We start from the raw sequence: 23588 nt of genomic DNA on the forward strand, positions 1-23588 counted from the left end.
TGCTGAATCATTATTTCTATTTTCTTTGCACACAGAAAGTATTCTTATAGCTTCATAACATTATGGTTGAACCACTGATGTCACATGGACTATTTTAATGATGTCCTTACTACCTTTCTGAACCTTGAACGTGTCAGTCTGTCTATGCAGGGTTAGAAAAAAGCTCTCGGATTTCATCAGAAATATCTTAAATTGTGTACAGGTTTGGGACGACATGACAGTGAGTAATTAATGACAGAATTTTCATTTTTGGGTGAATTATCCCTTTAAATTCTTCAGCACCAAATCAGAATATTACTGAAGGATCACACTGACGACTGAAGTAATAACTGCTGAAAATTCAGCTTTGCATGGCAGGAATTTTAAAATATATGAAATTGAGTTATCTAGAGTTTTCTGACAATGTAAAAAAAAAAAAAAAAAAAAAAAAAAAAAAAAAAGTTTTATAATACATTTTTTAATTGAAAGTCTTTAATAAAGTTTACCATATATTTAAATTTCAATATTATATATTTATTGATATATTTGTGTGTAAATACACTACAGATTTTTTTTATGTTTTTTCTTCTCTGCTCATCAAGCCTGCATTTATTTGATCCAAAATACAAAAAAAATTTAAAATTTTGAAATATTTTTACTATTTAAAATAAACGTTTTCTATTTGAATATATTTTAAAATATAATTTATTGCTGTGATTTCAAAGCTGAATTTTTAGCATTGTTACTCCAGTCACATGATCATTCAGATATCATTCTAATATTATGATCTGCTGTTTTTTTTTTCAAGTTTCTTTGATGAATAGAAAGTTCAGAAGAACAGCATTTATCTGAAATAGAAATCTTTTATAACATTATACATTGTTAATCATAAATTTTGATAAATGTAAAGCATCCTTGCTAAATAAAGTATTAAGTTCCATAATTTCTTTGATTTTATAATTTCTACAATTTTCTAAAAATGATACTGACTCCAAGCTACAAAAGCTTTTCATTTTTAGATAAATGCTGATTTTTAGCTCTATTCATCAAAGAATCCTGAAAAAAGTACTGTTTAAAATATTGATAATAATAATAAAAATTGTTTCTTGAATAGCAAATCAGCATATTAGAATGATTTCTGAAGGATCATGTGATATTGAAGACTGGAGCAATGATGCTGAAAATTTAGCTTTGATCAGAGGAAAAAAATACATTTTAAAATATATTCAAATAGAAAGCAGTTATTTTAAACAGTAAAAACATTTCACAAGATTATTGCTTTTGCTGTACTTTGGATCAAATAAATATTCTGGATTCGGCTTGGTGAGCAGAAGAGACTTCTTTAAAAAACATTAAAAAAAATCTTACTGTTCAAAAACTTTTGCCTGGTAGTGTATATATATGTACTATACATACACAGACTTCACATTAAATATCCCCATGATGCTGAAGGTGTTGTATCACACATTAGACTTGGTGCAAATCACCAGTGATCCTCATTAGGGGATGTCGAACACATAATGTTGAAAGCTGCTAAATGGCTTTAATGATATCCTGATGATATTCCGGCTTTTCCACCAACTAAAGCTGTCAAGGTGTCATGCCTAATGAACAACATAAAAAACACAAACTTTCGAAATTGCACATAGACTTCCAAAATTGCAGACATGTGCCTCATATCTCTGAGCAGGTACTTGAGTCTCGTTAGTACGAATGTCAGTCAATAATTATAAAAAGCTGCTTTTATGTGTTTGAGGAGGTTAAAAATGCTGTCCTTAATCTATGCGTTTGTGTACTCATGTGTAGCCTAATTAAAACAGGAGTTCAGTGAGCCAAAAATTATGAATACATAAAAATAACCAGTGGCGTAGTAGGTAGAAACCAATATTTGTACATTTCTGTTTATGTTCAGTGTTAATTTGCTACAAATAATGTGTGTTATGTTACATTTTTACACATATCCCTTCCCAAGACTGTTCAGGAAACATATCCACTTGTCACCTCAATCACCTGATCATCACCAAAACACAAAAGGAAGTTCAGAAAGAACGGGAAACTTTGCGGTACACCATGACAAAGTGGGTTTTAACAAAAGCGCCAGGGTTTGTGACAGCGCTCTTTGTAAGTAATGCGTCTCCATTTGTCTCCTGCTGCATCACATTTTCCTCAGCAACGATCCCTGGGCTGAGCTTGCGTACGGTGCGCTTGCAGCCGAGACGCTTTTTACCATGCAAAATCAAAAATAATACATCACCCAGAGAGCAGAACCCCTCTCGTTAATCAGGGCTTATCTATGGGCATCTTTTGAGAGGAGGGGGCGACGCTGGCAGGAGGCCCTTTCTCGAAAGTCCCTGACCTCTTTGACCCTTATGAATTGCATAACAGTGATGAAACAAAAAAACAAGGGTGAAGAGTTTAAGTAGATTTTAACATTTTATAATGTTAGAGTATTCTTGTATCCAGATATGGCTCAGGTAGCTTCTTCAATGTAAATTTGTGGAATGAATTTATGTTTAATCGTCAACCAGACGAAAATTGTACATTCAACCACTTATAAATGTAATGGTAGACAATTTAAAGAGCAGGTCATGTGGTTGTTTAGTGTCCTAATATTGTGTTGGAGTCCCCTACAATAGGTTTAAATGCATTAAAGGTCAGAAAACGTAATTTTTTCAGAATATACATTTATACATAGTCATCATCAATGATTTTGTAACGGCCTGTAATGTCTGTAAACCCCTCCCTTCCATAAGCCTACTCTGCTCTGATTGGTCAGCTGGCTAAACCTGTTTTTATTGGTACAGAGACGAGTACTCAAGCAAGTTAGCAAACGCTACCATCTGTGTTGCCAAGTCTGCGGTTGTTTTTGATATTGCAGGTTAAAGCGACGCCAATAACATCATGTTTAGCCACTGGAATGCAAATTACCAGGGGAACCCTGACAAAAAGCGTGTATTTTACACCCCGCAACGTGATTTTTAATGGGCTAGTTTTGCGTAACAATTGGAGGGGTTTTGTTGTGAAACCTGGCAACCCTAGCACACACCTTCACATAAAATAATAATATAGTGCTTCAATCCGTTCTTAAAGGGGTCCTATTATGCTTTTTTTCGCTTTTTGAACTTTAGTCAGTGTGTGGTGTGTATCTTCGGGCATAAAAAAGATCTACAAAGTTACAAATCTCAAAGTCCACTCCAAAGGGAGATATTTCGTTTTTAAAAAATCCCTTTTTAAGAACTACAAACTTGATTCTTCGACAAGGGGCGTGGCAGTACTGAAACACTGCCTAAGCTGTTCACCAGTCACAACGCAGTGGGACAGCTAACCAATCACAACACATTTCGTTTTTCGGAAGACGGAACCCAGAACTAATCAAGTCATTTGTGCCAGGCTGGTAGAAATGTATTGTAATAATGTAAATTATGTTAAAAATAATGCGTTTTTTGAACCACCAAGCATAAAGGAACATTCTAGTACATCCCCAAACAAAATCAAGACTGTTAAAGAGCATAATACAGCAGGACCCCTTTAAAATAATGACACAAACACTTATGCAAGCGAATCGTGCCTACAGCTAAAGTTTAGCTGCTAAACTGTAACCACTTGAAAGAGATGTTCACTTCCAGAACAAAAATTTACAGATAATTTACTCACCCCCTTGTCATCCAAGATGTTTGTGTCTTTCTTTCTTTAGTCGATAAGAAATTATGTTTCTTGAGGAAGAAATTTCAGGAATTATCTCCATATTGTGGACTTCAATGGCGTCCCCAAGTTTGAACTTCCAAAACGCAGTTTAAATGCAGCTTCAAATGGCTCTAAACGATCCTGGTTGAGAAAGAAGGGTCTTACCTAGCAAAACGACTGGTCATTTTCGAAACAAATTGACAATTTATAGGGAGAAGGGGGCAACATCGGGGGAAGGTCCTCGAGCCAGGATTTGAACTCGGGATGCCTGTAGTGCAACAGCGCTAATCGGTTAGGGTAGGTCGAAAAACTCCCATCTCGTTTTCTTCACCAACTTCAACTTCAATGTTTTCCTCAAAAATCTTTATTTCTTTTCAACTGAAGAAAGACATGAACATCTTGGTTGGCATGGGGGTGAGTAAATCATCAGGAGTTTTTTATTCTAGAAATGAACTAATCCTTTAAGGTATTAATATATCCGTAGCACAAAAAAGTAACTCTTAAGTATGAGCTATAGTAATATCGACGCTTGCCATACACAAGTTCAGCACATAAAGATGTTACATAACCTCACAGATTATAAATTCCCTCTATATAGGTGTTAATTAACATTGCTGCCAGTGGCAACGGAACATTCCGAAAGAACAATATGTTTCTATTTTTGTAGCAGCACATCTTCAGTGTCAGAATGTGTAATGGATTTAAAAAGAGACAGATGCTTGACATCTTGGGTGGTATTTTAGAAGCATACACAAATGATGGGTCACTTTTACAGTGTAATAATATAACCTCATATTGACTAGCATCCAACGATCCCCACCGCCAACTCGTAGCAACTATTGATTGCGGAGCTTTTAAAAACTTCAAGTATTCTCCAGAAACATCTCATCTTAGTGCTGAGCGTACAGCTTTTAATCATGTCCTTGCATTTATCGATCGCTACGCCTTTTAATAACATATATACAAGCTTTGAGTTATATTTTGTGGTTGGTACTAATATTCCACTGCTTTTAGGGCATTATGGGTGCGTTATATTATTAATGGACTATGTTATTTACTGTATAGTGAAAATGAAACCAAAAGGGACATCGTAGAGCCCATCGCTCCATGGCAGTTAAGGTGTTAATTCACTCTTTAAATCCATTGAACCCAAGCCACTGACTCCTGAGCCTATAGCCTAGAAACAATGCTCTTATCTGACTTCCTCAACCTGGCTTCCACTTTGCATATTTTTGCATATTGCCAGGGAGAAATTAGCATGTCAATCATGTGAGTGGATGACATTTAAAAAGACCGTAAAGGACTCGTGTGAAATTACAGAAATTAATTGCAAACACTCAGCGCTTTCATTTTCTCCCACAGTCGAAATTTCTTTACATCCCTTTGTAGAGAAATCCAAAAATGCTCTACGTAAAAGACTCATAATTAGGATGCCGGTATTAAGAGACTGAGCGTTTTGAAACAATGAATTATACTAATTCTTTTTCCTCATTGTGTCGGTACAATAAGACAGTCACATGGACAGCTTTAGGCAATGTTTGAATTCCTAAGATCAATGCCGGGGCCACGTAATCACAGTTTAATTTCTTTCTATATAAAGTTATGCTATTCTAATAAGAAGATTATTGTAGTTTAGCAGATATAAGTTTCTTAGGTTAGCAGCCATAATTAGAAATGCTTTACAATCTAAAGAAGAGCCTCTTTGATTAATTTTAATAAGCAACAAGGGATTGTAGAACGTATATAGCCAGAAGATATCATCTTCAAGAATACATTTATTTGTTCCTTGGCTTTGGGGAAAAAAAAAGGAAGGAAATAATAACGACGAGACTGCACATGGCTGCACAGTTTGAAAATAAAAAGCAAAGCTCCTCACTGCCAGCGCCAATATGATAATCATTATTTGATTCTAATAGCAAAAGGTCACATCTTATATAATCCGCTGATACTGATAACAGTCGGTAAACACAATGACAGAGAAGGGAAAATAGAGAGTGAGAAACTGAAAGAGGAAAGAAAAATAAGAAAGGAAGATACAAAGGGGAAGCAATGAAGGAACAAACAAATGAATGAAATAAGGATAAAGAAGAGGCAAGGTATGTAAGGTGTAAAGAAAGAAACAGACAAAAACAAATCAAAGAAAAAGTAGGAAGGAAAAATAAGGATGAAGAAAAAATGAGGAAGAGGAAGGAAATAAAGGAAAGGCAAGGCAAGGAAAGGCAAGGAAAGCAAAGGTAAGGCAAGGAAAGGAAAGGAAAGGAAAGGAAAGGAAAGGAAAGGAAAGGAAAGGAAAGGAAAGGAAAGGAAAGGAAAGGAAAGGAAAGGAAAGGAAAAAGGAAGGAAAAATGAAGGAAACAGGAAAATGGCAAGAACATAAGGATGAAAAATAAAAGAAGGAGAAGGAGAGAGAGGGAAGAAAGGAAATTCAGCACAGGGAAGAAGGAAGAAAGGAAAAGGTTGAGGAAAAAATGAAAGGAATGGAAGGAAAGGGAGAGAAAGAAGGAAATAAAGCAACAGTAAAAAGCAAAGCTAAGGAAAGGAAAGAGGAAGGGAAGAAGGCAAGAACATGATGAAAAAACAAAAGAAGGAGAAGAGGCAATGGAGGAAAAAGGAGGAAATACAGCACAGGGAAGAAGGAAAGGATGAAACGAGGAAAGGAAAGGAAAGGAAAGGAAAGGAAAGGAAAGGAAAGGAAAGGAAAGGAAAGGAAAGGAAAGGAAAGGAAAGGAAATTAACGAACTGGAAAGAAGGAAGAAAATAACAGGTTAAGGGAAAAACGAAAGGAGGAGGAGGAAAGGGAGAGAAGGAAGGAAATAAAGCAACGGTAAAAGGGAAAGGAAAGGAAAGGAAAGGAAAGGAAAGGAAAGGAAAGGAAAGGAAAGGAAAGGAAAGGAAAGGAAAGGAAAGGAAAGGAAACAGGAAGAAGGCAAGAACATAAGGATGTAAAAAAGGGGGAGAAGGAGAGAGAGGGAAGGAAGAAAATTCAGCACAGGGAAAGGAAAAGGAAAAAAGGAAAAATAAAAGGAAAGGAAGGAAAAGGAGAGAAGGAAGAAAATAAAGCAAAGGAAAGGAGAGGAGAGGAAAGTAAAGGAAAGGAAAGGAAAGGAAAGGAAAGGAAAGGAAAGGAAAGGAAAGGAAAGGAAAGGAAAGGAAAGGAAAGAGGAAGGGAAGAAGGCAAGAACAAAGATGAAAAAGCGAAGGAAGGAGAAGGAGAGAGAGGGAAGGAAGGAAATACAGAACAGGGAAGAAGGAAAGGATGAAGTGAGGAAAGGAAATGAAAGGAAAGGAAAGGAAATTAACAAACAGAAAAAGAAGGAAGAAAAGAAAAGGTTAAGGGAAAAACGAAAGGAGAAGGAGGAAAGGGAGAGATAGAAGGAAATAAAGCAACAGTAAAAATGAAAGAAAATAAAAGAGAAGAAAAGAAAAGGAAAAATGAAGGAAACAGGAAGAATGCAAGAACATAAGGATGAAAAACGAAAGGAGGAGAAGGGAAGGAAGAAAATACAGCACAGGGAAGAAGGAAGAAAAGAAAATGTTGAGGGAAAAAATGAAAGGAGAGGAAGAAAAGGGAGAGAAAGAAGGAAATAAAGCAACAGTAAAAAGGAAAGGAAAGAAAAGGAAAGGACAAAAATTAAAAATGAAAGAAAGAAAATGAGAGAGAGGGAAGGAAGGAAATACAGCAGAAGGAAAAGATGTAATGAGGAAAGGAAAGGAAAGGAAAGGAAAGGAAAGGAAAGGAAAGGAAAGGAAAGGAAAGGAAAGGAAAGGAAAGGAAAGGAAAGGAAAGGAAAGGAAAGGAAAGGAAAGGAAATTAATAGTCAAAGGAAGGAAGGTTTAAACAGACAATTAAAAAAGAAGAAAGGCAAAAAAATCATAGTAGGACTGAATGAATGAATGAATGAATGAATGAAAGAAAATCAAGGTAAAGAAAAAAAGAAAGGAGAAAAGAAACAGGAGAAACAAATGAAAAAGAAAGAAAGAAAGAAAGAAAAAAGAAAGAAAGAAGCCAACAAACATAAGAGGTTATACAAATACAAACATAAGTTATATAAACATAAGTTTAATGGCTGTATCAACTCTTAAAGATAAGAGTTGTTCCTGCTGTTGTTCGAGCAGGATTGAGTCCTGGGACTCACATGATACTAGAAGATGCCGAGGAGCATTGAGGGTCAACATGTAATGGCAGTGAATGGCTCAGCTGGAAGAGAACAGGGCAGAGGGATCTGATGAGAAACCAGGGTGTCGTCCATTGAGAAGCAGTGGGCAGCCCGACCATGCACTGTTAGGTTAGCTCAGTAAAAAACAGCGGCAGCTCAAGGAGTCGGGCGGAAAATGAGATGTGAATAGGGTTACTGGTAGAGGGGGAGAAATTGTCAAGTGGATCATCCACAGCCATTAACACGGACAGGGAGCCAGAGAGCTGCCAGTGATTCAGAGAAAAAGAGGCTTTCTCCATTTTTTCTGTGTACATGCCTGTCTGTCCACATAATAGACAACAAGACAATGTGTGAAGATGCATATAAACTGACCGATTCCAATGAACACAGCTTTGAATCCCTCCTCCTTCAGCGAGAGAAGCGTCATTCCATCTTGGCCGAGTCCTCGGTCACAGACAATCTGAAATAGAGTTCAAAACAAGCCATATCAATAGAAGCAAGACCACAGAAATGCTCCATGAAAGACCAGAAGCTCATCTGAAGGCATGTAAAACGGGGCCTGTTTGAGATTGCAGGAGGGCATCTCTGAATTCATCTTGTGGCAGCGCAAAAGACGTTTGGAAAAGTCTCTGTCTGCAGAGAAAAAAAACAAGAAAGAAAGAAGCAACAAAACAAACAAGAAAGAAAGAATGAAAGAAAGAAGCTCATTTGAAGGTCTGTAAAATCATGTCTGTTAGAGGTCTCAGGAGGGTGTCTCTGAATCCTTCATATGTCAGTGGAAAAACAGGAAAAGCCTACTAAAAGAAGGCAAGGTAAGTAAGGAAAGGTAAGGAAAAGAAAAAAAGAAAAGAAAAGAAAAGAAAAGAAAAGAAAAGAAAAGCAAAAAGGAAAAAAGAAAAAAGGAGGTCTTGTTTGAAGTCTCAGGAAGGCATATCTTTTTTAGGCAAAAAGAGTCAAGAAAAGAAAGTAAAAGAAACAGAAGAGAAGGTCATCTGAATTAATGAATGAAAAGGATAAGAAAGAAAGAAAGAAAGACAGAAAGAAAGAAAGAAAGAAAGAAAGAAAGAAAGAAAGAAAGAAAGAAAGAAAGAAAGAAAGAAAGAAAATGATAAAAAGGAAACCAACAAAAGAAAGAATGAATGAAAAGGATGAGGAAACAAATCAACAAAAGAAAGAAAGAAAGAAAGAAAGAAAGACGGAAAGAAAGAAAGTAAGAAAGAAAGAAAGAGAAAAAGTGAATGAATGAAAAGGATGAGAAAGAAAGAAAGAAAGAAAGAAAGAAAGAAAGAAAATGATAAAAAAGGAAACCAACAAAAGAAAGAATGAATGAAAAGGATGAGGAAACAAATCAAGGAAAGAAAGAAAGAAAGAAAGAAAGAAAGAAAGAAAGAAAGAAAGAAAGAAAGAAAGACAGAAAGAAAGTAAGAAAGAAAAAGAAAGAAAGAAAGAAAGAGAAAAAGTGAATGAATGAAAAGGATGAGAAAGAAAGAAAGAAAGAAAGGAGTGAATGAATGAAAGAGAAAGAAAGAAAGAAAGAAAGAAAGAAAGAAAGAAAGAAAGAAAGAAAGAAAGAAAGAAAGAAAATGATAAAAAAGGAAACCAACAAAAGAAAGAATGAATGAAAAGGATGAGAAAACAAATCAACGAAAGAAAGAAAGAAAGAAAGAAAGAAAGAAAGAAAGAAAGAAAGAAAGAAAGAGTGAATGAATGAAAAGGATGAGAAAGAAAGGAGTGAATGAATGAAAGAGAAAGAAAGAAAGAAAGAAAGAAAGGAGTGAATGAATGAAAGAGAAAGAAAGAGAAAGAAAGAGTGAATGAATGAAAAGGATGAGAAAGAAAGAAAGAAAGAAAGAAAGGAGTGAATGAATGAAAGAGAAAGAAAGAAAAAGAAAGAAAGAGTGAATGAATGAAAGAGAAAGAAAGAAAAAGAAAGAGTGAATGAATGAAAAGGATGAGAAAGAAAAAAGAAAAAGAAAGAAAGGAGTGAATGAATGAAAAAGAAAAAGAAAAAGAAAGAAAGAGTGAATGAATGAAAAGGATGAGAAAGAAAGAAAGAAAGAAAGAAAGAAAGAAAGAAAGAAAGAAAGAAAGAAAGAAAGAAAGAAAGAAAAAGAAAAAGAAAGAAAATGATAAAAAGATAACTAACAACAGAAAGAATGAGAGGAAATTAATCAAAGAAAGAAAGAGAAAGAAAGAAAGATAAAAGAAAGAAAGAAAGAAAGAAAGAAAGAAAGAAAGAAAGAAAGAAAGAAAAAAATGATAAAAAGAAAACTAACAAAAGAAAGAAAAAGTAAATGAACAAAAGAAAGAACAAATGAAAAGGAAGTCTTGTTTGAGGTCTCATGAAGACATCTGAATCTCTTTTAGGAAAAAAATGAAAAGTCAAGAAAAGAAAGTAAAAGAAAAGCAAGGGAAGGTCAGTAAAAAAAAGTAGGAGGAGAAGAAGAAAGAAAAAGAAAAGGAAAGATTGCAAGGAAGGAAGAAAGAATGGAAAAGAAGGAACGATGGATGGTGGGAAGTTAGGAAGGAAGGAGGGAATGACAGACAGACTGATGTATGGACAAAAGGAAGAAAGGAAGAAAGGAATGAAGAAAATAAGGAAAGAAGCATGTCTGTTTGAGTTTTCATGTTGGCGTCTTTAACTCTTTCTTGTGTATACGAGAAATGAAAAAACTCTAGATAAGACGAAAGGAGGGAAGAAAGGAAACGAAAGAACAAGAAAGAGAGAGGGAAAAAACAAAGCTCAGTTGAAGGCCTGTAAAACCGTGTCTGTTTCACAGGGGGGCGTATCTGAATACTTCTTGTGTCAGCGGAAAAGACGTTGGAAAAGTGTCTGTCCTCCTCCAGAGCCTTACATCCACTCCCGCTCTCCCGATTCTGTTTATAGGTACTGAGGGAACATGCAAATCTGTCATCTCACCCCCCTCCCAATCATCCTCAGCTCTTCACGAACTGCGGAAAAAAGCATTTCCTGTGTAAAATGAATCCTGAGCAGGTGTGCCGGATGACGACTATTGATTGCCCTTTCCCGTAGCTGAAGCATTCAGGAAACAAACAGACAAGCGCGTGCAGCCCCGAGGTGCTCGCGCGCCGCTGTCTGCCACCCCTAATGCAACTTTTAATTGTTCTTTATTAACGCGGCTGACATTTGGACCGCTGATCCTCCCTGAGACCTCTCGCCCTTCTCGGCTTCAAAAGGGGCAGGTGGGAGTGCACAGGGGCATGAAGGAGGGGTAGGACAGGGACAGCTTTCATTACCTTCACTCCCAAGTCTTTCATCAAATCCACCTCGAACTGAACCACGTCGTACGGCAAGCGGAATTGCGGGATCTCAGAAGAGCTGAAAAACAAAAGAAAAAATGGAATGAGAAGAAAAGGGAGATAAGAAGGAGTCCCTTAGAGAGACGAGAAGTTAGGGGAAGAAAACCGAAATATTCTACCCCATGCTAAGGATTCTTTCTTATGTTATAGGTTCTTTAGTCTTCAACTGTGCCGGTCTAAATGCCAACACTACCCCAGAGTCTTGTCTCTACTACCGGAGACTGCTGGGATTTGAGTTGCATTGGATATTCAAGACCCCCTGTATGCAATCGACATGCTGGTTAAACTAAACAGCGGTGGAGATGCAACAGCGTGTAATTGATAACCTCATCCCAACTCGGCATTTGAAAGATGAATATTCCCAATTACAGAGACCATTCATTAATTATTCTGACCTTCTACAATGTGCCCCATATTGATTGTGGCTGGCCGGATCAACAATGCCCTTTAGTGGACCATCTTAGATACAGGATGAGAATTCTGAGTATGAACCACGGGTCAGAGTAATTACAGACCTCAGTCCTCCGATGAACCTCTGCTTCTCGAAAATGGTGATGTCGTCGTATCCCAAGCGGGCCAGGAATGAGGCGCAGCTGATGCTGGCAGGGCCGCAGCCGATCAGAGCTATTTTAGAGTGATAGCTCTCAGGAATCTGATTTGGAGGCGGGAGATCGGGATTCCGTATCTGAGGAACACCCATTTGTTTGAACACCTGCAACACAGCAGAAGAAATGCAACGCATGTGCATAATTGTACCTTCATTGGGAAAATGAAGACATTTTTATGATTCTGATTGATTGTCAGAACCATCAGAAAACCTACAATGGATTCAAGATGGTAAACTTGCTGAAAAGACCAGATTAAACTATCTATCCATCCACCTATCCACCTGCCTATCAATCTATTTATCTATCTACCTATCTATCCATCCATGCATCCATTCATCTATTTATATTATCCACCTATCTATCCATCCGTCCATCCATCCATCATCAATCTATCTATCCACCTACCTATCCATCGATGCATCACCTACCTATTAACCTATCTATCCATCCATCAATCTACCTATCTATCCACCTACCTATCCATCCATTAACCTATCCACCTACCTATCAACCTATCTACCTATCTATCCATCCATGTCTATCCATCTACCCATCAGTCCATCCATCCATCAACATATCTACCTATCTATTTACCTACTATCCACCTACCTATCAATCTATTCACCTATCTATCCATCTGTCCATACATCCGTCCATCCATCAGCCTATCTATCCACCTACCAATCCATCAACACATCCACCTATCTACCTATCTACCCATCCATCCATCCATCCATCCATCAACATATCTACCCATTTATCGACCTATCTATCCATCCATCCATGAACCTATCCACCTACCTATTAATCTACCTATCCATCCATCTGTCCATCCATCTACCCATCCATCCATTAACCTATCCACCTACCTATCAATCTATCTACCTATCTATCCACCTATCATCCATCCACCTATCATCCATCCATCCACCCATCCATCCATCCATCATCAATCTATCTATCCACCTAACTATCCATCAATCCATTAACTTATCCACCTATCAATCTATCTACCCATTCATCTATCTATCTATCTATCTATCTATCTATCTATCTATCTATCTATCCATCCACCTGCCTTGCTGTGACAAACACCACTCTCATATTCAGAGGCCAAAAGTGATATTGCCTCTATTGAGAAACGTCTTTGAAACACACAAGCTTGGAGAGTCTGCCTGGATGCAGAGTCTAACATGCTCTTAATTTGCCTGAGGAGAAAAAAAAAAAAAAAAACATGACACACATGAATACATAAACCATGCAGCAATTTGATTCATCACTTCACTATTAAAATCCAAAGCAGAAAGCCCACTCATAGGCGCTAAGACAAAAGCGACACAAAGAACTCATTCAGCTTCTTAGAACAGGACCCAAATGAGAAGACAAAGGAAAAGGAATTACAGAAACTCATTCATTGAGCCAGAGTTCTTAACGCAGATGAAGACATCAACATAAAGATAGTTAGCAGATACATAAAAAACACAGCAAGTTATCCAAACAGGCATTAATGAGGAGCCTGTGGCGGTATATCCATTACAAGTAGTAAAATAGAAGGGCTGATGCTTTGTCTTACTAATAAGATTAGCCAGATCCATATGTAAAAGCCTGCACTGTTAATATAATATTATGCCTGAACAGGCAACAATATAGGTGATATTAATATAGTTATTCATGAGTTTCATGGACTGTGAAGACCAAATTGCTATATGACAATGCATTTTTAATAATCCCTAAGAGCAGTTTAGAGACTCTTCTATTATTGTGGTTTCAATGAAACAAACAATGCGGCAATTCAAAGCACAACCTTGTCTCTTGACAGATTAGAATGGCTACATTTGAACGATGGACTTCAGACTACACCTGAAAAGTCATGTGGCAGCAAGCCAGAATTTATGAAGGTAAAAGGTACCTGGGGATGCATTAGCCCCACAGACATGCAAACAACCTCTTCTGAACAAGATGCTGGCTAGACTAAATATCATAATATTCATTAGATCAGCAGAAGTAATGTGAAACTAAAATAAAAATATAACATGATGAGATTTTGCCCTCGGCCAAAACTAGTTAAGGTCAAAAGTTTACATACACTTTGCAAATCTGCAAAATGTTTATTATTTTACCAAAATAAGAGGGATCATACAAAATGCATGGTATTTTTTATTTAGTACTGACCTGAATAAGTTATTTCAAATAAAAGACATTTACATATAGTCCACAAGAGAAAATAATAATTACATTTATAAAAATGACCCTGTTCAAAAGTTTACATACGCTTGATTCTTAATGCTGCGTTGTTACCTAAATGATCCTCAGCTGGGCTTGTTTTGTTTTGAGTCCCTTGTTTGTCCAAAATGGTTAACCTTCCAATGGTTTTTCAGCATTTTTGTGTATTTGATCCTTTCCAGCAATGAATGTATGATTTTGAGATCCATCTTTTCACACCGAGGACAACTGAGGGACTCATATGCAACTATTACAGAAGGTTCAAATGCTCACTGATGCTCCAGAAGGAAAAACAATGCGTTAAGAGCCTAGGGGTGAAAACTTTTTGAATTTGAAGATAAGGGTAAATTTAACTTATTTTGTCTTCTGGGAAACATGTAACTACCTTCTATAGCTTCTGAAGGGCAGTACTAAATGAAAAAATATAATATTTAGGCAAAATAAGAAAAGTGTGCACATCTTTATTCTGTTCAAAAGTTTTCACCCTCTGGCTTAATGCATTGTTTTTTTTCCTTCTGGAGCCTCAGTAAGTGTTTGTAATAGTTGCATATGAGTCCTACAGTTGTTTTCAGTGTCATAAGATGGATCTCAAAATCATAAAGTCATTGTTGGAAAGGGTTCAAATACACAATAAACCAAAGAATGCTGAAATGCTGAAAAAAACAATAAATTTGTGGAACTTGAAAGATTTCTCTGAAGAACTGCGGGCAGTTGAACTATTAAAGGACAAACAAGGGAACAACTATCACTACAAAAAAAAAAAAAAACCCTGCTGTGGATCATCCAGGTAAAAACACAGTACTAAGAATCAAGTGTATGTAAACATTTGAACTTTTATAAATTCAACTATTATTTTCTCTTGTGGACTATATGTATTTATGTGAAATATCTTATTCAGGTCAGTACTAAATAAAAAATAACATGCATTTTGTATGATCTCTCTTATTTTGTTAAAATAATTAACATTTAGCAGATTCTGCAAGGTGTATGTAAACTTTTGACTTCAACTGTATTTGCTCTGAAACAAATAATATATTAATGAGAGCAAAGACTGCCCATTTTGACTGACACAAAACAAATTATATCTCATGTTTAACCACTATAGAGACATCAGAGCCAGCGGCAAATTCCAGAAGATTTGGCCGAGGTAAGGCTGCTCTCAGTGGGTTCATGAGCACTGAATGGCCGCTGACGCCCTGGAGCTCACATCTCCGAAAACAATGACACAAAATAGCGTTATTTTTATTAACAAACTGCATATTTGAAGTCTAAACAAGTATACTTGTCTAAAAAAAACTACATTCTTTGACAGTTTTATTTATAAAATTATAACAGATTTGGGTGTCCGAAATGACACTTGCTATGAGAAATACCACAAGTGGAGTGATACAAACCATGAAATGGTTGGAGTGCTGTTATCACTAGAATATTGCACTCCTCTCAGCCAATCAGATTCGAGGACCAGAAAGAACTGTGGTATAAAATTATATTTTTAACAGATTATTCCTAGAATTAACTGGCCTGATTGTGACTGATATGCAAGTTGCTCAATACTACTGTCATTAAAATATGAACAGTTCATATAATTGCTATATAAATTTACTATGAAACACTATCTCAATCAAACCTAATGACTCAAACTGGCAGCGTTGGCATGTGAGTGGGAGTTAGTCAAACTCCTCTAAAGATGCTAATGTGCTCCGCCACCTCTGGACACCAACGCTGCGTTTCCCGTGTAATTGAAAAAAGACGCCAAGTTATCTGTGATTGCAGGCCGACTACAGGAAGAGCCACTGAATGACGGTGGGCCGTGATAGCCCCTTTTTTCTCGGGTTATCTAATTATCGGCTCGATAACCAGACTGACCTCTCACATTTAAGGAGAGAGGAGCTGCCACCTAGACAGAGATGTCTAATAAGTCACAGCAGAGGTGGGCGGCACAAGAGAGAGGCTGCTTTTGTAATTGCTCTTCTTATCCGTCATGAAGTAATGAAACTTAACATGCCAAAGCGCTTCCTTTTTTTAGCCTGTGGTGATTGTGCGGAACAGGTGGGGTCGGGTTACAAAGGTAGGCGGAAATGAACTGTGGTGCACGTCGGTTCCCCCTCCTAGCAGTCAGTTAAGAAACACGCTCCCCTGAAAACCTGTTAGAATTGCAAACAAATTGCTTAAGGTAAAGAAAAACAAAGCCTCCGGCAACAGTGAAACGCAGCCGGCTAAACTTATTCATGTCAGCAGGCATGTTTTTAAATTGCATTTGTAGTGTGCTCGCTCATATACATTCAGAAGAAACCCTGAAGCTTTAAAGAGGCACAAAGGTAAGAACAGAAACATTTATGCTGCTTTTGCATCTAAATAATGAACCTTCAACTACTATTCACACTAAATGGGTTTGCTTTTTTTGAACATGTTTACACTGCTGGGAGAAAAAAAACACTGTTTAAAAAAAAATCTGAATGTGTGATTCAGATGTCTGGTCTATATTAGAATATTTTTAGAATATATAAGTGGTAAGCAGATAATTGTATTAATTATTAAAAAAATACATTTAATTATATAATTATATTGTCATTACAATATATATTTCTTTCTAAATTGTACAATGCAATTGTACATTTTAAATTGTAATAATATTTTATTCAATCATTTTTTATGTACTTTTCATCATATGAATGCAAATTATGCCTTCTTTTAATAGGCTTCTTTTAAAAACATCAAAAAAAATAAATAAATCATAATTATTCCAATCTTTTGACTAGTAATTTTGGGATTATAAAAAATATATATATATATATATATATATATATATATATATATATATATATATATACATATGGTATTTTTTAATCCCAAAATATATTCTATTATAATCTTTAGCTGAAGTCATAATTTTTTGTTTTAATGTTTTTTTTCTTTTTAGTCCGTAATATAATTATTAGCTTTAAAAACAATATATATATATTGTTTTTAAAGCTAATAATTATATTACGGACTAAAAAGAAAAAAACATTAAAACAGAAAATTATGACTTCAGCTAAAGATTATAATTAACAGTCATAAAATTACTAATGTTATTATATAAACATTAGTGTTCATTAGATTATGTATATTAAGTATATTAGTTAAGATGTTGTCATTACAAGAATAAAATATATTTTTAAATATATTTCTTTCTAAACTGTAAAACGCAATTGTACATTTTAAATTGTAATAATATTTTATGAAATAATTTTTAATGTATTTTTGATCAAATAAATGCAGATTATGCCTTTAATATATTTAGCATAATATACTTCTTTTAAAACATCAAAAAAAAAAAAAAAAATTATTCCAGCCTTTTGATAACAAAATAAATTAATTAATTAAATGGAAAAAAAAAAAAAATATATATATATATATATATAAAATTATAAAATTATGACTTCAGCTAAAGATTATATTTTACAGTATTATTAAATTACTAGTGTTTTTAAATTAACTTTAGTGTGCAGTAGATTATGGAAAGGTCACTAAATATAAAAATAGTGCAAATAAGCATGAAAATACAAATTTAAAATATCCAATACTGGCTCATATATAGTAAATCTAACATGGACTGATATGAAAACTAAAACTTAAAAAAAAAAAAAAATAAATAAATAAATAAATATCTAATATTGTTCAATAACTATGGACGCTTAAAAATAAAATTGTAAATAGCGTATATTAATAAAAGTTAATTAATAACTTTTTTCTTGCTATTTGTAATCAGCAATTTCATGTTAATTTTTCTCACAGTTATAAATTTGCAAGTTAATATATTTTTTTCTCAGTGGAAAAAACTCTGAGAAAGAATTGTGAGATATAAAGGTGTAATTCCCTTTATTTTTTATCCCATGGCGGATGATTACATCGCACATCCATATTACAAAGAGATATGAACAAAAGGTGCATTTGCAGTGATATGCACAGCATCTATATGAACAGGTGTTTTGTGTTCTCGCTGTGGCTATATTATTTATTTAAGCAATGCTGGAACACTGCATTGACCATCAACCTTCACCAGCTACAGGAAACTCCCACTTAGCCGTTCATACAATCGTGGGTCAAGTCGAGCAATCAAACCCACGCACTTTCATTTCTATTTAATTACCAGCTAGTGCAGCGCTGCGTACCGCCTGCAAAGCAAAACATAAATACATAAATGAATTAATGAACAACACATCTGAAGTTTCCATTATTCTGAAACAAAAAACAATGTGAACAAACAAATTCGACGCATTTAAGTTTACAATAGTATAATAGCAGTGCTTAAGTAACAATTTCCTGTCAATTTCCTCACAGGTCTGTTTGCCAGCACTTGCTTCTTTTCAGTCACTTCCTCTGAACATGAAATGCAAATCATCATCTTGTGTTTTAGACATGAAGTATCTGCTGCTTCCTTCGGTTTCGGCATCTTAAGCTCATCTTGACTGACACGAGGCAAGTCAGTCCTCGGCGTCAGCTCACCAATGGCGAAGCTGACGTCTGTCGTGTCAGAGGACCGGCCCGCTGAGACGGATCTCGGCTATGGCAGCGCAGAGTGTCACACATCATGAGTTCATACTGCTGCTGACTTGAGCTGAGAGACTTCATTAACACTGGCACGCAACACAACCTCTTCAAGACAGCATATGGGATCCGACCAAACACGACTACGCTGTTTTCTAACAGGTTAACTCCACTAAAACACAAGGGAACAGTTCTTATGCAGCAATTTTTAGATTTCTAAAACCTTAAGCATTCAGAGTTGCTCATTTTTTGCAATTCTCCCTTCACATGCAGTCTAATCCATCTGCCCTACGGCACACATGGCTTCTCAGCCGCTAAAAATGATCATACAAATTCAGTTTGACTAAAACCTAAAATGGAAATCAGAGAATGAAAAGGAAATATTTTTTTTTCCTATGCACTTTAAATATCGTTTCAAAGCCTTGGCTCAGCAATTGCAGATTGTTGAATTGTGCTGCTCATATGGACAATTTCGAATCATGGACCGATTCCCAAAAAATAATGGAAAAAGTCTTACCTCAGTGGCAAACTGCTGCAGTCCACCAATGTTGATGGGTCCTTCCTCAGATGCATATAAGTTGCATCCCCCAACACACAAGTCTGAGGTGGGACACACCATGCCACATGTTAAACCCAGCGGGTTGTCCGAGAGAATGGTCCGAGCCGCTCCATAATAATTCTGTGAACATCAACACAAATGTCTTAAACCTAGCGAGCTACGCATCTAGATCTAGCATTTTTAAAAATCAAAAACGTGAATGAAACGTAGCAAAACTGAAAAAAGATCAATGTGCGTTTCACTTAATACTATAGTACATAGCTAAAATTGTTCTGTCTAGAGTTGCCAAATTGATTAATCGTGATTAATCGCATTGAAATTAAAAGTTTGTGTTTACATAATATATATGCGTCCTGTACAGTACACATGTATTACATGAACAAAAACTCATATTTTGGATGTGATTAATCATGATTAATCACGATTAATCGCATCCAAAATATGAGTTTTTGTATGAAAATATGAGATTAATCATAAATAATTGATTTGACACCACTAGTTCCATCAAATTAAAAATGGACAGTTCCATCATGTGACACTGAAGACTGGAGTAACGATGCTGAAAATTCAGCTTTGCATCACAGTATTACATATTAAAATATATTCAAATAGAAAATGGTCATTTAAATTGTAATATTATAATAAATGGCTACATTTAAATTGTAAGCGATCAAAACATTCCCAAAAAGTTGGAAGCAAAATTATGTTTAAGATACCTTAATTTGGCCAAATTCTATTTGTATTTGCATTTACATGCATAGTTGTACATGCAAAAATATAAATGTATATTCCACTAAATACTATAGTATACAGAGAAAATATAGTATATAATTCAGCAGAGAGTAGCTGTCTACATAGAACATTTCAAATCAGTAATTAGTGCATTCAAATTACTATTAATAAATAGTTTTTACTATTTAAAAAAAAAAAAGATGCTCACAAACACAGCAAAACAGACATATTATAAAATTTTATTACTATTTAAAGTAACTGTTTTCTATTTAAATATATTTTATTATGTAATTTATTCCTGTGATGCAAAGCTGAATTTTCAAGTGACAAAACTGTGTTTTTAATTAGTTATAACTAGTACTGTCAACTTGATTAATCGTGATTAATCACGAATAATCACATCCAAAATATGAGTTTGTGTTTACATAATATATGTGTGTACTGTGTATATTTACACAGGACACACATATATAATGTAAACGCAAACTTTTATTTTGATTATGATTAATCACGATTAATCGATTTGACAGCACTATATATAACAATTTTAGCTTTACACTATAGTATTAAGTGAAATGCACATTGATCTTTTTTTTGCTACTTCATGTTTTTGTTAGTGCTGTCAATCGATTAAAAAAAAATTAACTAATTAATCACGTTTTTTTTTTTCTAAAATTAATTGCGACTAATCGCAAATAATCCCACAAAACTGCCTAAAAAAATGCCTATAACTCCAAAATGGAATGAGATATGTTTTACAAACTCAGAACACTGATGTAAGAGCTCAATATGAGGTCACAGGACAAAAATCGTGGAGCTTGGCCACTTGGTGGTGCTATAAGAGGTAAAAAGAAAAACACAAAAATGGCTATACCTATGCAACAATTTGTCCTATCAACATGAAAATCGCTGTGCGCGGTCTTGGTACGAAGTGCCACAAGTATCTATAAGGACATTTGCATATTTAAAAAAAAACATGGCCGTCATTGGCCGATGAACTATGAGCATGTATTAGACATGGTTAACGGAGGCCAATCGGAACAAAACTCTGTGGCCTGTTCAACTCACGGCTCCAAAGGTCTGTGAGAAATTTGAAAGAAATCGGCCACTGGGGGGGGCGATATCACATTTTTCAAGGGTGTAAACAATTATACATTGTGCAGTTTTTCACACATACACGCAATATTCATATCATATGACAGAACACCTCACTCCAGACAACTTTGCCTCTAGAACCACTGCTGTCAATCAAATTGTTTGTTAAATGATTAAGAAAATGACCTACTTTCACTTTTTTTTTCCTACACTGCAGTATAGTTCTCTGGACACTCTAGATGAATAATTATCAAAAAAATGTTGAAATTTACCCTTTGGCAAGCTATAACAGGGTCATTTAAAAAACAGTCCTGTCTGAATTTACCCAAAATCCTATAAAGCCTAAAAAAACTCAAAACTTCACAAAACATGGTGAGCACAAGCAAACAAGCATGCAAAGTTTTAAGGAGATTGGATCACAGCTGGCACTATAACAGTCATATAAGTTACAAAACATAATATTTCTATGGCAAACTACCTGTATTTGCAAAAAAGGCTACATAATGTCTTTTTGCATATGCACTTAAATACATTTTTCAGAACTTTAATAATGTTTTTTACTTTTTTTTAAATATTCTGGCTAAATAAAACCATTAATTAAAAAAAGAAGGCAACATGCAGCATCTTTCAATAGCAGTTTTCAGCTATCAGTGCCATTGTATACAGCCATGACTCATTTACTCTGAGAGCAGAGTCAAGTAATCACAACAGTATCTCCCCGCCCAAACCTTTCCATATAAAATAAAACAGCTTTTATTAGTCCCAAGTCATGTTTTTCAAAAGCACTATTAATTTCTATTAATGCATGGTATAAAAGCACCTTTAACACTTCTAGTCATATACAAGCATGCAACAGTGGCACCGAAAGAAAACTTTTCCATAGTACCACAGTGCTCTTTCTTTTCATTCTCTTCCTTCTTTCTTTTGTCCAACAGGCCTATTCTGACAGTAATCACCCCCTGACTGACACGTGTCTAGTTTTGAAAAAAGCAGTCGACATTTCTCTTCTTCAGACAGCCTTGAATTAAGGCCAGAACGCCTCAATGGCACTCGCTAAACTCACAGAATGCACGGTATGACGGAAACCTTGACAGAACAACAGCGCGGCATAGAAAACACACTGTTCTCAGCACCGCACATTAAAGCCATTCTGCATGGGCTTTATTCAAATGCTGATTGTATAAGTCAGTTTTCCTGCTTCAAATGAATGACTGATATTCAAATACACAGTTGCAATGCATCCCTAAGCGCCACTGTAGTACAGCTTTAAAACGCTCCCTCAAAAGTCAAACAAATGAGCACAAAAACTCATTATTCCTCGCGAATAATTCACGGCATCCAACAGCAGATCCCTTATTAAAAGCATAACTCAAAGTTCACCGCCGCGGCTATGGATGTCACAATTACGTTTGTTACAACGGCAATGTATGTCATCCTGACAAAGAACTCAGGTCTGATGTCGTATGGGATGTTGGTTTGGGTTTTAGTAGATGGAGACCAGCTGGGATTAAAAAATTCAAACACTTTTGTGTTTCTTAAAGGAGAAGTCCACTTCCAGAACAAAAATTTACAGATAATGTATTCACCCTCTTGTCATCCAAGATGTTCATGTCTTTCTTTCTTCAGCCGTAAAGAAATTATGTTTTTTGAGGGAAACATTTCAGGATTTTTCTCCATATAATGGACTGATATGGTGCCCCGAGTTTGAACTTCCAAAATGCAGTTTAAATGCAGCTTCAAACGATCCCAAATGCAGTTGTAAACGATTTCAGCGAGGAAGAAGGGTCATATCTAGCTAATAATAATAATAAAATAATACAATTTATATACTTTTTAATGTCAAATGCTCGTCTTGTCTTACTCAGCCTGACCTCCATGTATTCCGGTTCATGACAGTTAGGGTATGTCGGAAAACTCCCATCTCATGTTCTCCCTCAACATCAAAATTGTCCTATATCGCTGTTTTACCTTTTTGGTTAAGGGTGTTTGATCTTCCTTGCATGTTCACTTTGCAAAGACTGGGTCACTACTTCTGCAGCGATGTAGGATGATTTTGAAATGATTTTTGAAGTTGAGGGAGAAAATACGATTGGAGTTTTTTGACATATCCTAACTGTCTTGATCCAGAATACACAGAGTTCAGGGAGAGCAAGACAAGACGAAAGTTTGAGATCAAAAAGTATTTAAATTGTATTTTGTTAATGAAAATAACTGATCGTTTCGCTAAGTAAGATCCTTCTTCCTCAGATGGGATCATTTACAACCGCATTTGGGATCGTTTGAAGCCTCATTAAACTTGGGTTACCATATCAGTCCATTATATGGAGAAAAATCCTGAAATGATTCAAAAAAACAATTTCATTACGACTGAAGAAAGAAAGACATGAACATCTTGGATGACAAGGGGTGAGTACATAATCTGTAAATTGTTCTGGAAGTTCTGGAAGTGAACTTCTCCTTTAAGCTGAGTCAACATTTTATTTCACCGTTTTATTTCTGTAAAGTGATGTATTTCCAAGATGTAATGTAATCCATTGGGAACAAAATGTAATCCAGAACAATGTAATCCATCTGGAACTGACTGGATCATAAAAAGCAGTTATTTGAGTTTTCTTTGTGCACAAATTAAACATCGTATAGATTTTAAAATCTTGCCAATTACTTATAAAGCCCTGAATGGTTTAGCTCCCCAGTACCTGA

At 35.4% G+C, this 23588-nt stretch overlaps 1 protein-coding gene across 2 annotated transcripts in view; it reads right to left on the bottom strand.

Moving 5' to 3' along the window:
• Positions 1-23588, bottom strand: part of dpyda.1 (dihydropyrimidine dehydrogenase a, tandem duplicate 1) — a 249959-nt gene that overhangs the window by 158247 nt on the left and 68124 nt on the right. For both annotated transcript variants that reach the window (XR_007825666.1, XM_051098672.1), the window contains exons 5-8: positions 19020-19181; positions 11657-11853; positions 11079-11160; positions 8193-8280 (exon numbers count right to left, since the gene is read on the bottom strand). Coding sequence is in view for 1 of the 2 variants with exons in the window: in XM_051098672.1 (XP_050954629.1) it covers positions 8193-8280; positions 11079-11160; positions 11657-11853; positions 19020-19181 (529 nt within the window). In the remaining variant the exon portion in view is untranslated. The remainder of the gene's footprint in view (positions 1-8192; positions 8281-11078; positions 11161-11656; positions 11854-19019; positions 19182-23588) is intronic.

This window comes from Labeo rohita, chromosome 24, assembly GCF_022985175.1.
Source record: "Labeo rohita strain BAU-BD-2019 chromosome 24, IGBB_LRoh.1.0, whole genome shotgun sequence".
Lineage (NCBI taxonomy): Eukaryota > Metazoa > Chordata > Actinopteri > Cypriniformes > Cyprinidae > Labeo > Labeo rohita.